Source organism: Saimiri boliviensis, chromosome 2 (genome assembly GCF_048565385.1).
Source record: "Saimiri boliviensis isolate mSaiBol1 chromosome 2, mSaiBol1.pri, whole genome shotgun sequence".
Lineage (NCBI taxonomy): Eukaryota > Metazoa > Chordata > Mammalia > Primates > Cebidae > Saimiri > Saimiri boliviensis.
In genome coordinates, this window is record NC_133450.1 from 157,405,107 (window position 1) to 157,418,932 (window position 13,826).

Sequence of the window (13,826 nt, forward strand, 5' to 3'; positions counted from 1 at the left end):
ACTAACCCACACTGTTAAGCCTGTTATGCTGGCAGTAATTGTCCATATTCACAGGGAGAACCTGGTAAACACTTTAGTATCATCAAATTAGAATGATTACAAGTTTTCATAAGTGACGATACATATCTGTGAGGGCTGTCATCACCTCCTGAGTGAGACCCCATGCATTATGGCTACATGACATGGGGATGCTGGTGACAAGAGCATTATTGAACTTACTAAGCATGCACAGGTTATAGGGCCATGTACTGAGTGCTCAAAAGTTCATGATGAACATCAGAGTCCCTATCTTCTGAAATTATCATTTGCAAAAAGCATTTATTATCACACAGAAGTGGGACTCTGACTGTGATCCAAGTCAGGGATCAAACATTAACTTGCTATTAATTCAGTGTGGTAGGATAGAAGAATATGGAATATTCTTTCCTAACACACATGGAAGTGTACCAAATAAAAAGAAGCCATTGAAAGACCCTAAAATGAACATTAGAGACAAAAATTTTAATAGTCAAATGTCAGCACCACAAAATTACAGAGACTGAATTAGCTTATGCTGAAAACAATTTTCTAGTCATATTTGAGAAAAAATATTCATAGTCCCTACTTGCTAAATTTTGAGTATAATTCATGGCAACACAATGATTTTTCCTTATTAAGTATAAAAATGATGCTACAGAACCTTTAGTCAAAAATTATCCTTGATAGTAATGAAAGGTTTTTAAAGATGCAACTTCTCTCTCTTGACCAAAAGTGCACATTTGTGACGTTACTGGCTAGAGTTGAGGATACAATCTGAGTCCACACAGACCAGATCAAAGCTAATTGGACTTTGTGGCAAATGACCTCATGACCTAGACCTCATTAGTCATGATCTAACCAACTGAGCTAGTTGGCCATAGAAAATACATGTTACCACTAGATATTTTGCTTTGTATCATTTCTGCACTTAAATGGGCCCTAAAGGTTTAAAGAACCACCTTACGAATGCTATTTTTCTAAGGTTTTATGAATGAGTAAATTCATTCAACTCATGTTTTACTTATTATGTGAAGGACCCTAAGATAAGCGGTAAAGCAGTTTAAAACTGCACAAGACAATATGCGGAATTTAGAATTGTAATAGGGAAGAAAAGTTGTAAACAAATAACAAAAGTGTATAATTTTACAGCAATAACTAGTGTTTGTTGAGTGCTTATTATTCTTTAGATGGTTCATGAAGCACTTTGATAAACTGAGGTTACAGGTTGAGTAGCCTTTACCCAAAATGCTTGGAAAAAGCAGTGTTTCGAATTTTTTATTTTTTCACATATTGAAATATTTGCATTATACTTACCAGTTGAGCTGAAAATCTAAAATCTGAAATGCATAATGAGCATTTCCCTTGAGCATTATGTTGGTGGTCAAAAAGTTTCAGATTTGGGAGTATTTTGGATTTCGGATTTTCGGCTCAACTGGTACTCCATTTCATACATAACAGACTAATCTCTCCACCTTAGCTTGGACCAGTACAAAATGAGAAATAGATGTGATACGTACTATACAGTTAACTCTCTCAACACCCATTCCAACTGCCCTTTTCCCTTGTCAGATTCTACCACAACAGACATGAACGCTACAAACTCCCATTCTCTGATTCCCCTGCAGGTGACCATTACTACTTGTCACAGACAAAGATGAAACGGCAACTGACAACTGGGTGACCTCTAGCAGTGTCTAGAAAGACATTTATTTTCCCTGACAGCATAAAGGTCGAAGTGGCAGGCGTCTTTTTCATTTGGTATAAATGCCAACAGTAGTTTAAGTTTACGGTGAAGATTCTAAAATCAGGCTCCAGGGGGCCCTGGACATATAAAACAAACAGGTAGAGTGAAAAACATTCCCAGTATGTCTAAAATATGTAAAGAGCTACAGATTTAATAGGGTAACAGAAATTTATTGACTTTATTATGTGCCAGCCACCTAAGTAAATGTAAATAAAACAAAATGCCAAGTTCCCATTGAGGGAGAGTTCTTCCTACTATAGGAAACATAAACAAGCATTCATTAATAGTACAATGCTGAAAGTAAAAGTCAGTGTACAACGTTGCCCTTCATAAGGGAAGGATAAGCTAACTGCAGAGGAGGACAGTAAGAGTCTATGTTACAAAAAAGGGGTGACATGTCTGTCTATAAAGATCACATTAGACTGGGTTTGGGGAGACTGCGAGGAAAGGAGAGAAGACAGAGAATGCTACTTCAGCAGAGAGAAAACGACATGACCAAAAACAGCAGTATGAAAGGAGAATATTTGGGGAAAAATGCACAAAGTGGATTATGCCTAGAAGGTAGAAAATAAGGCTAGGGAGGTAGGGATGGGGAGAATGCCAATGTGGAATGCTAGATTTTATTTTATAGGTAATGGAGGTAGTGTTAAAGACATTAGTGATGTGGGTGGATTCGGTGACCAAATATAGTAAGAAAAGAGAGAAGTCTGAGTCAATGAAAAGCTTTCAGTTTTGCATCATGTATTATGTACCAGGCTCTGTGTTAGGTACTTTAAATATATTTCCTTGTATCTTCACAAAAACTCAATAAGAGTGTGATTATTCTTCTCCCACTTCCACAGAAACAATAACGAAAAGCTCAGATTATTTAAGTACGTTGGTCACAATTATGAAAATGAATACAAGGCTAACTAGAATTCTGGTTTTAGTTATAATAACAACAGATAACAACAATTGAACTCATATGTCCTCCATGCTTCTGGTGTTAAGCGTTATTACAGTGATTAAAAAAACAAAAGAAGTCCTTCTTTCATGGAACTTACAGGTTGACATCATGGAAATAGATGAAATCACCCAAGTAGAGAGTAGATGTCATAAGAATAAAGACAGTAGAGTTTATCATCCTGGGATATGTCAACATTGGTGGGAGGTGGGCAGAAGAGTCAGTGAGAGAACCTGAATTCATTTTAGGTTTACCAAGGATGTCAACAGGTTGCAAATCCAACTTGGAAACAATTCTAGTGACTTACAATAATTCTCAGTTCCTTTTATAATGACATTCTGCATCTCATTCCAAAGTAGCTAAGAAACCCAAATAAAATAAATTTACAAATTTACACTATTGTTGATGCAAAAGAGGTAAGCTGATTTCAGGCGGAGGGCAGGTTTAGATAGGAAAGTAAGATTTACTGAGTATCAGGCAATTTTATGTGGAATATCTTATTTTCAAAATGTTAAAAATATCCCAGATTCCTAACTTACTTGTTTTATATTCATTCACACATACATACACATAAAAATTCACCTTGCATATAAAAACAAATAGCATGGAGTTTAGAAGCTATCATTAAAATATAGATATCACTAACAAGGGATATATACATTTTTTTCTCCACCTAGAAACAACTATTAAAGGGCATAAGACTTTTAATAACTTTAAAAAACCTATGGGGTTAAGTCAAAGGAAAATGAGTGCATATTCTTAATAAATAAAAGCTTTAAAATCAGCTTAATTTCACTAACTGTTCTAGTCGAAAATTACTTTGAAAACAAGGAAACAACTTGGGAATAGTGGGAGGGGTTCAAAAGTACATTATTTTTCTGAGTGGAGGAATTAAAAAGACTTCCACATACAAACTTACATTGCTCCATTGGTATAGACAGTATCGCTTCCTTCCACATACTGCACCTGAGCTGGATAGACATGTTGTACCTGCTGCACAGTCTGTACCTGCTGTACCTGAAAAATAAGTATTAGGGCCTTGGTGAGAGGGAGGTATGATAGGAAGAATACAGAGCATTAGATCTACCTCAAAGGTTTCTCTGGTGTTATTGATAAATGTGAGAATGACTTATAAGAAAAACTTAGCTTCATTCTATAGTTTCAAGATAAGCATGTGTTGGTTCCAGAGCAAGTACAACATTTGTGCTGAATAAATTCTGTAATATTTCTGCAGGTATAAATGTATAGACAGACACACTTCAACTGTTCAGGTTTAAAATTATGGGTGACCTCTAGCAGTGTTGGCCAGGCATGGTGGCTCATGTCTGTAATGCTATAATCCTAGCACTCTGAGAGGCCAAGGCAGGCAGAATGCCTGAGCTCAGGAGTTTGAGACCAGCCTGGGTAACTCGGAGGAATCCCATCTCTATTAAAACACCAAAAATTACCAGGGCGTGGCAGCATGTGCCTGTAATCCCAGTTACTGGGGGGGCTGAGGCAGGAGAATTGCTTGAACCCGGGAAGCAGATGTTGCAATGAGCCAAGATTACACCACTGCATTGCAGCCTGGGTGACAGAGCAAGACTCCATCTCCAAAGAAAAAGGGAAAGTTCTTATTTTGGTAATTTATGAAAGTTCGATTCCATTTTAATTTAAAAAATTAAAGCTGAATTAGTTTTTAAAATTAGAAACAATTCATAACATAAAATTTCAAACACTCAAATGTGTAAAAAATACTGTAATAACCCTATGTACTTGTCATCCAAGATAAATGATCTTTTCCATTTATCCCCTTCACAAGATCATTTAAAAGTAATTCTAGAAGGCTGGGCGCGGTGGCTCATGCCTGGAATCCACTTTGGGAGGCAGAGGCAGCTGGATCACCTGAGGCCAGGAGTTCAAGAGCAGCCTGGCCAACATGATGAAAGCGCATTTCTACTAAAAATACAAAATTAGCCAGGCATGGTGGCACAAGCCTGCAATCCCAGCTACTTGGGAGGGTGAAGCAGGAGAATTGCTTGAACTCAGGAGGCAGAAGTTGTAGTGAGCCAAGATCACGCCATTGGACTCCAGCATGGGCAACAAGAGCGAAACTCTGTCTCAAAAAAAAAAAAGGAATTCCAGAGATTCTATCATTTCACTGGTAAATATTTTCATTTGTTATCTCTAAGAGATAAGAATTGTTTTTAGCATGAACACAATAATTTCACATATACAACATTAACTATTCCTTAGTATCATCTCAAACTCAGTCATTGTTAAAATTTCCCTGAGTCCAATTATTATATTACTTTTTTTTTCAAATCAAGATTCAAACATGATCTACATAATGCATTTGGGTTGATATTTTCTTTTTCTTTTAATTTCCAACAGTTCCCTCATCCTTTTTGTTTCCTGCCTATTACTTATTCAAGAAACTGGGTCATTTATCTTAGAGAATTTCTGGCATCGAGATTTGGTTAACAGCATTCTGAAATGTCATTTAATTTGTTCCTCTATCTCATGTATGCTGTATAAACTGGTACATACTGAGGCTTGAATGAGTTCAATTTTTTAAAAAGTTGTGTACTTTCTATTGTGCCATCATCAGTTGACATATAACAACTGGCTGTCCCTCTGCAATGTTAAGTTTGACCAAGTGGGGTCATATGTTGTCAGCTGAGTGTATCTGTTAATAGTATCCTGCTCCCTATCCATGTTTCACCTGAGGATATTAGTATGATAACTGCCTACAGATATTACTTTAATAAATAAAGGTGGTAAACTTGCGATAATCTAATTCTATTATTCTTTCTTCATTTATTAGTAAAAATCCTTCCATAAAGAATAAATTAATCTCATTCATTATTTCGTTACTTTCAAATAAAGTTCTTATGGGAAGAATAGGATAAGTACATGATTCCTTTATGTTAAAGTACCGAAAATGACTTTATCCCCCAGTACCCTCCAGAGGTGATCAATGTGGATTTTCGTTTTGTTTCTATCTTTATGATTCTTAGCTTTTGAACATATTTGATGTTTTTCAATCCTGGCAGTCTTTTTTTCTTGCTAAAATAGTCCCATTGTTGGCCAATGGTAGTCTCTTCAAACTGGTTCCTATGACATGACCTGACTATCTTTCTTAACTCTACTACTTTCTGTTATAACAAGATGTTTCAGGCTTATGTCATATTTCTTACACAAGATCTGGAATCAGACATTTCTTCAAAAAAGCCCTGGCTCTTCTTAGTGGAAAATGGTATTCAAAGATTACAACTAAGACTCAACGAAGCTTCCTGCTAGAGTGCTATTTATTTCTAGGTCTTTTCATTGAACAAAGCTAGAAAATACAAATATGTTTTAAGGATAAAAACATATATCACAAATTCATACTAATTTTTTGATTGAATTTAAAATATATACAAATTAAATATATCTTTGATACATTTGCCCGTCTTTGCTCTTATGCTACAAATTTTGGTTACTAGAGATTTTAATGAGTATTTGCTTTATCATAAAATTTTATGGTTTCAAAATAAAAATATATTACTAAATATCCTATTAATAATACTTGATTATCAAATATGTTTCCTTCAATTGTTCTGCTCTTAAAATATATGCCCCTAGAGATGTATAATTATATTACTATAAAGTCACTTAAAATAAGCCATCAGCTTGACACATAGTTAAATTCATGATTTAATTTTCTTTTGAATTTTAGGATTTGCTGTATTCAATTTTGATTTAATTTTGTTCTATAATTACATGAAATATCGGTGTGGTTCCAAAGTTGAAACTATAAAACAAGCAACATATTTGGACAGGTGATCCTGCTTTCATCCCTGTTGCCTCTATCATACTTACTGCCCTCCACAACACACCACAGATAACTATTTTCACTGTTTTTTGGTTTATCCTTTAATTCACCTTTTTAGACATACAAATATGTATGAATGTGTATAGAAGCATCCATGTGTGACAACACACACACCACATTCTAAAAAAAACCACAGCATCTTACACACACTGTTCTGCACCTTGCTTTTAAAACTTAACAATATAGAATAAATCTGAAGATCATTCAACTATGGTACATTATGGCATAAAACAAAAATGAAAATATTTCTTTTTACTTGGAATTGTGAAAAAAGTTTCCTTGCTACAAAATAAGAGAAGCGATAAAAAATACTTTTACATAAAACTGTAAACCTGTTTGTATGGTTAAAAATATAATAAGCAGAAGCAAAGACAAATGAGCAACCAAAATTTTGAGAGAGAAAGATGAATAGTCCTATTAAAAAAAAGTGTAGAAAATCTAGATAACCTTGGGTTTGGTGATGCCGTTTTAGATATAACACCAAAGGTGTAATTCACTGAAGAAAGAATTTACAAGCTGGATTTCATTAAAATGGAAAATTTCTACTTTGAAAGACACCGTGAAGAAAATGAAACAAGCCACAAACTGGGAGAAAATATTCGCAAGACTTATCTGATTAAGGATTGTTATCTAAAACTTATAAAAAGCTCTTAAAACTCAACAATAAGAAGCTGATCTTAAAAAAGGCCAAAGACCTTAATACAGATGAAGAATAAGGATATAAAAACATTCTTCCATCATAAGATACCAAAATATAAAATGCTGAATTAGAATGGCCAAAATCCAGAACACTGATAATACTAAATGCTAACAGGGATGTGAAAAAAATAGAAACTTTCATTCATTGCTGGAAGGAATAGAAAATGGTACAGACACTTAGGAAGGCAGGTTGGTAGTTTCTAACAACACTAAACATAATTTAGTCATATGATCCACTAATCATGTTCCTTGATATTTACCCAAGGAGTTGTAAACCTATGTATTCACAAAAACAGGCATACATGTTTATAACAACTTTATTTACAATTGCCAGAACTTGGAAACAACCAAGATGTGCTTCCGAAGGTAGATGGATGAATAAACTGCACTACACATAGAAACAATGGAATATTATTGTTTCCATTAATGGACTATTATTCGGCGCTGAAAAGAAATGAACTACCAAACCATGAAATGACATGGGGAAAACTTGCATGCATATGACCAAGTGAAAGAACGTAATCTGCAAAGGCTACATACTGCAGGATTTCAACTATCTGACATTCTGGAAAAGACCAAATGATGGAAACAATAAAAAGATCAGTGGCTGCCAAGCACTGGGAGAAAGGAGCAATGAACAGGCAGAGCCCACAGGACTTGTAGAACAGTAAAACTACTCTGTCTGATACTGTAAGGGTGGATACATGTCATCATACATTTGTTCAAAACCATAGAATGTACAACACCAAGAATGAACTCTAATATAAATTTTAGCCTTTGGGTGATAATGACGTGTCAATGTAGGTTCATCAGTTATAACAAATGTACCCGTCTGGTGGGGAATGTTGATAATGAAAGAAGCTATTCACGTGTGAGGGAAGGAGTCTTATGGAAATCTCTGTACTTTCCTCTCAATTTTGCTGTAATACTAAAGTCGCTTTAGAAAAATGAAGTGTTCTCAAGAAACTAAAAACTTTTTTTTAAAGTGTGTATGCACATATAAATGGAAATATACAAACATATTCTGGTTTAGTTGCAATTAATTTAATATTCTGGTTTAATTGCAATAAATTTAAATGCAAATATTTATAAACTTAAAATGGAGAACCCCCCCTAGAAACATTCAAGAGCAAGATGCCATAAAAGCCAGTCAGATTTGAAGAGCAACAACAACAACAAAACAGTTTAGGACAACTAACACTACAAATAAAGTTCAAAATCTAGACATATTATTTGAATAAACAGTTTGCAGTATATTTAATAAGGTATAGTATCCTATATATATAAATGCCCCCAATAAATCAAAAAAAAAAAAAAAAAGAACTAAAACATAGTAGAACATAGGTGGGTCACAAAATTAAAATTATAGATGAACAATAAATGTAAATGTTAAAAGCTCAACATTAAATGTAATCAGAGAACTTCAAAACTACTTTTTTGAAAGTAGTTTTGGGTAGTCACTTATGCTGCTTGTAATTCAGATTGATATTGTCAAGGCTTGTCTTTTAGCTTTGTTAGGATGGGCATAAAGTTGTCTTTACTCTTGAGCTAGTATAGCCCCACTAATAAGGCTTTGCCCCTTCTGGTATATCTACAGAATGCCCTAGGTGTTGATTGAGGTCTTACCACTATGGCTAGTCACATCTTAAACATATGTGTACTGTACACATGTGCAGTTCAGAAAATGAGGGTGAGAGAACTAAAAAACTACTTTTTACCCTCTAGAACTCTAAAAATTACCACAAAAATATTAATTAAAGACATTATTTTAAGAAAACAGAAATGCCTACATATAGTTAGTAGTAATATAAATATGCTCTTCAGGCGATTTAAAGGTAATCTATAAACAGGCATATTATTTGACATTTTTGTGAATTTCTTCAATAAGAAAACTCACTATCTGAAGAGCTGCTGTACAAGTTTCAAAAAATACATAATTTATAAGAAAAAGGAAAACCATAACAATGATGAAATATGATACTATCACATGAATTTTAGTTCAACCATTCCATAGAATACATGGCTGATATAAAAGAATAAAGTAAAATTTACATGTATTTATTAAAATTTCCAAGATTTCCAAGATATATTACTAAGTTAAAAAAGTATGTTACAGAATACTTTTACTTACAGTGTGATTTGATTTGTATTTACAAAAATAATTTTATGAATATATAAATATAAACATAAATCAAATGTGTGTATATGAGTATGTGTGTGTGTGTATATATATATATGTGCATATATGTTTGTATGTGTATACAAATTCATATAAAGGAGAATAGAAGTATATACACCAAACTGCTAAAAATGGCAACTCTGTTGAGTGACATGAAAGGAGGTGAGAAGGGTGAAATAACTATCATCTTTTATTCTGCATATTTATATTGCTCTTAGATTTTTTAAAGTGAAGATAATTCACATATTATGTACATATTAAAATTATATTAAACATAAAATCATATTTAAGGTCTTACCACTATGGCTGATCACATCTTAAAACATCTCTGCACCTTACACATCAAACACCTTACACATCATATTAAAACATATTAAAAGTTTATAAGACTTCCACTTCAGGCCATACTGGAGTAAATACTGGAAATGCCCCGCCAAATGAAACAAATAATGTTTTCAGTCGTATGACAAAAGACATCATAAGACAGTGATTTTTAAGAGAAGAGACACGAAGTGAATCCTGCCATGATCCTGGCTTGTGACCTAGAACCATTTTCCACATTGCAGAAAAGGAAGAGAGAAACCAGGAAAGAATGAAGGTCTCACTGAGATAAGGAAACAAAGATTAGAAATGGGAAGGCTTAACAGCAGCTAAAATGTGGGAGCAGAGTATCAGAGAGGTCGTTAGAAAAAATGATGAGAGATTCTATTGGGTCTATCAGCAACTCTCTTGGATCTCTCACCCTCATTTTCTGAACTGCACATGTGTACGGTACAGATATGTTTAAGATGTGACTAGCCATAGTGGTAAGACCTCAATCAACACCTTGGGCATTCTGTAGATATACCAGAAGGGGCAAAGCCTTATTAGTGGGGCTATGCTAGCTCTAGAGTAAAGACAACTTTATGCCCATCCTAAAGAAGCTAAAAGACAAGCTTTGACAATATCAATCTGAATTATAAGCAGCGTAAGTGAGTACCCAAAACAAAATGTAGTATGTTTAAAGGAAGACAGCAAAATCCAGATTTGTAACACCATAAGAATCATAATCCCTAGCATATAATAAAAAAATTGTTGTACATATAAAGAAGCAGGGAAATGTGACCTGTAATTAGAAGAAAAATCAATCAATAGAAAGAGACCTCGAAATGACACAAATGAAGTAGCAGGCAGAAACTTTAAAACAGCTATTACAGATTTATGATTTAAGGGAAAACATGAACATGAGGAGAAAATAAGAAAGAAGCTACAAAGAAAACCAAATGCTCTTTGTAGAGTTGGAAAATGCAAAATCTAAAATTAAAATTTCACTGGTTAGGTTTAAAAGTAGATAATACAATGAAGAAAAGATCACTTAAAATGAAAGCCTAGCAATACAATCTATTTACCATGAAGAACAAAGACAAAAAAGAAATGATGAGGAATAAAGTATCAATGAACTAAGGAACAGTGTTTAGTAGTCCCAGAGAAGTAACATAAAACATACTGAATGAAGAGGGGTAGATTTCTTTTTCCAAATTTGATTGAAATGATAAACACAAATAGAAAAACATCATCAATGTACAGACAAAGAAGGCAAACTGGCAGGATCAACTGAGGCCAGGAATTTTAAGACTAGCCAGGGCAATACAGTAAGATCCCATCTCTACCAAAAAAAAATGTTTAAAAATGTATAGACAAAGAACATTACACCAAAATGCATTACAATTAATGTGCTAGCCCCAGTAATAAAGAGAAAAAAATTGAAGCACACAGAAAAAAGATAGATCACAGGCAGCAAATATTAGAATGACTGAAAACTTCTCAGTCAAAAATAATGCAAGTCCAAGACAAATAAATAACAGCTTTAAAGTAGTGAGAGGAAAAAAAAATTCAACTTAAATTTCCATAGTCGGTGAAATGGCCTACAAAAATTAACAGGGGATCCTTTTTCTGATAAACAAAAGCTGACAGAATACTTCTCTAACAGATAGCCAACAAAGATAATGACAAAAGAAGTTCTTCAGACTGAAGAAAAAGAATACTAGATAGAAACCGAGACCTACATAAAGAAATGAGAAACATTCAAAATAATAAACTTTTAGGTAAGTTAGAGAAATTTTTTGTTTTCTTATCTTTTAATTTTCTATAAAAGGTAATTGACTACGTAGAGCAAAAATAATAACAATGCCTAGAGGGGCTTACAACATATGTAGAAGTAAAATGTATGAATGACAAAACCAGCACAAAGGACAGAAGAGGAAATTGAAAATACTCTTTTATGATATTCATATAAATTTAGTGGTAAATTATTGGTTGAACACAGACTGTGATAAATATGTATTTTTCAAAATCTTTGAATACTAAAGAAAAAAGATAATGAAGATAGAGTGTCATACTAGAAAATACTCAATAAATCTAATAGAAACCAAAAATAAAGGAAATAAAAGAACAAACAGGAAAAATAGAAAACAAACAAGATGCTAGAATTAAATGCAACCATATCAGTAATTACCTGGAATCTACAAGATTTAAATCCTGATTGTCACAGTGGGTAAAATGGGTGAGATCCAACTATATGCTATCCACCGAAACACACTTTAAATATACAGAGAAAGGTTAAAAATAAAAGGATATTATAAAGTGAAAAATCTTACAACTACCAATTATAAGAAAAAATGGACTGGCTGTATTAGTATCAGTCAAAGTAGACTTCAGAACAAAGAATATTACCGAGGTAAAAAGAAATATTTTATTAAGAAAAATATCAAGAAATAATAAACCTCATATGTGTTTCCTCCTAAAGACAAAGTTTTAGAATACATGAAACAAAAACTGATAAAACTGGAAGAAGAAATTTAAAAATCCAGTTACAACTGGAGACTTCGGCATTCTTTTTTCCGTAATTGATATGTAAAAATGACCAAAAAAATCAGAGAATATAGAAATTGTCAACCAACTTAACCAGAATGACTTTCACATGATAACCTACATAACAACAGCAGAGCAGGCATGCTCTGATGCACATGAACATGCATCATGAAAGCTCAAATAATAAAAAATAAAACAAGTCCCAACAAATTTAAAAATATTAAAGCAATACAGAGCATGCTCTCTGACCAAAAACATTAAATTCGAAATCAAGGACAAAAATATATCTTGAAATGTCCAAAATATTTATAAAATAAATAACATACTTAATAATATAATCTATGATTCATATCATGAAGAAATCACAAGGAAAATTAGAAAATGTTTTGAATTGAATGTTACTGAAATATATAATATATCATAATTTGCATAGCGCAGCCAGAGCCTCACATAGAGGGAAATGTATAGCTTTAAATATATATATTAGGGAGAAAAACCTAAGGCAATAATCTAAGTTTCCACTTTATGTTAAAAATTGAAAAATAAATTAAATCTAGAATAGGTAGAGATAAAGAAAGAATAAAGTTAATAAAATAAAAATCTGAAGAGCAACAGAAAAAAATAATTGAAACAATAAACAGTAAGGTAGACTTATCAAAGATAAAAAGAAGACACGAATTACAAATTTCAAGGGTGAAAGTGGAAACATCACTATACATCTTTAAAAAGCTAATAAAGACAATGTATTGTCAATAAATTCAACAACTAAGATGAAATGGACATCTTAGTCCATTTGTCTTATTTATAAAAGACAAATAACGAAAACTGGACCCGAAATACTCAATTCCAAATCATAAATGTAAAATTGAATTTATTCCCAGAGAGATAACTCCAGGCCCAGATGGCTTCACTGGTAAATTGTAGGAAATATTTCAAGAGGAAAAAATTTCCAATCTAACACAAATATTTTAAAAAACAGAAAACAACAGAACATCTCCCAACTGTTTTTATGAGGCTAGGCTAAAAGTGAAACTAAAACTAGAAAAGACATTACAAGAAAAGAATACTACAAACTAATTTCTCTCATAAACCTAAATACAAAAATTTTTAACAAAATATACATAGCTCTAGTTCAATAATATATTTACAGGACAACATATCATAAGCAGGTAGAGTTTAACACAAGAATGCAATGCCAGTTTAATATTTAAAAACCCACAAATACAATCCACCGTATTTACAATATAGAAGAAAAAAACACCTGATCGCCTCAATAAATGCCAGAAAAGCATCTGACAAATTTCTACATCCATTAATAATTAAACTCACACACACACACACACAGACACACACACATAAACATATACACACACACACCCTCCGTAAGCTAAGGATAGTTATTTCCTTAACCTGACAAAGCAGCTGTAGAAAAAAACACAAATACCATATTTAATAGTAGGAGACAGATCTTTCGCACTTTTAAAAATACTCCTTTTTCATGATATAAAACCTTTGTTTAAATTCTTAAGTGCCTCCC

The 13,826-nt window shown here is 33.0% G+C and overlaps 1 protein-coding gene across 9 annotated transcripts in view; it reads right to left on the reverse strand.

Annotated features, from left to right (window-relative positions):
• Positions 1-13,826, reverse strand: part of RFX3 (regulatory factor X3) — a 294,672-nt gene that overhangs the window by 115,152 nt on the left and 165,694 nt on the right. For all 9 annotated transcript variants that reach the window (XM_074394749.1, XM_074394751.1, XM_074394752.1 and 6 more), the window contains one exon: positions 3,625-3,722. In XM_074394749.1, the coding sequence (XP_074250850.1) occupies positions 3,625-3,722 (98 nt within the window). The remainder of the gene's footprint in view (positions 1-3,624; positions 3,723-13,826) is intronic.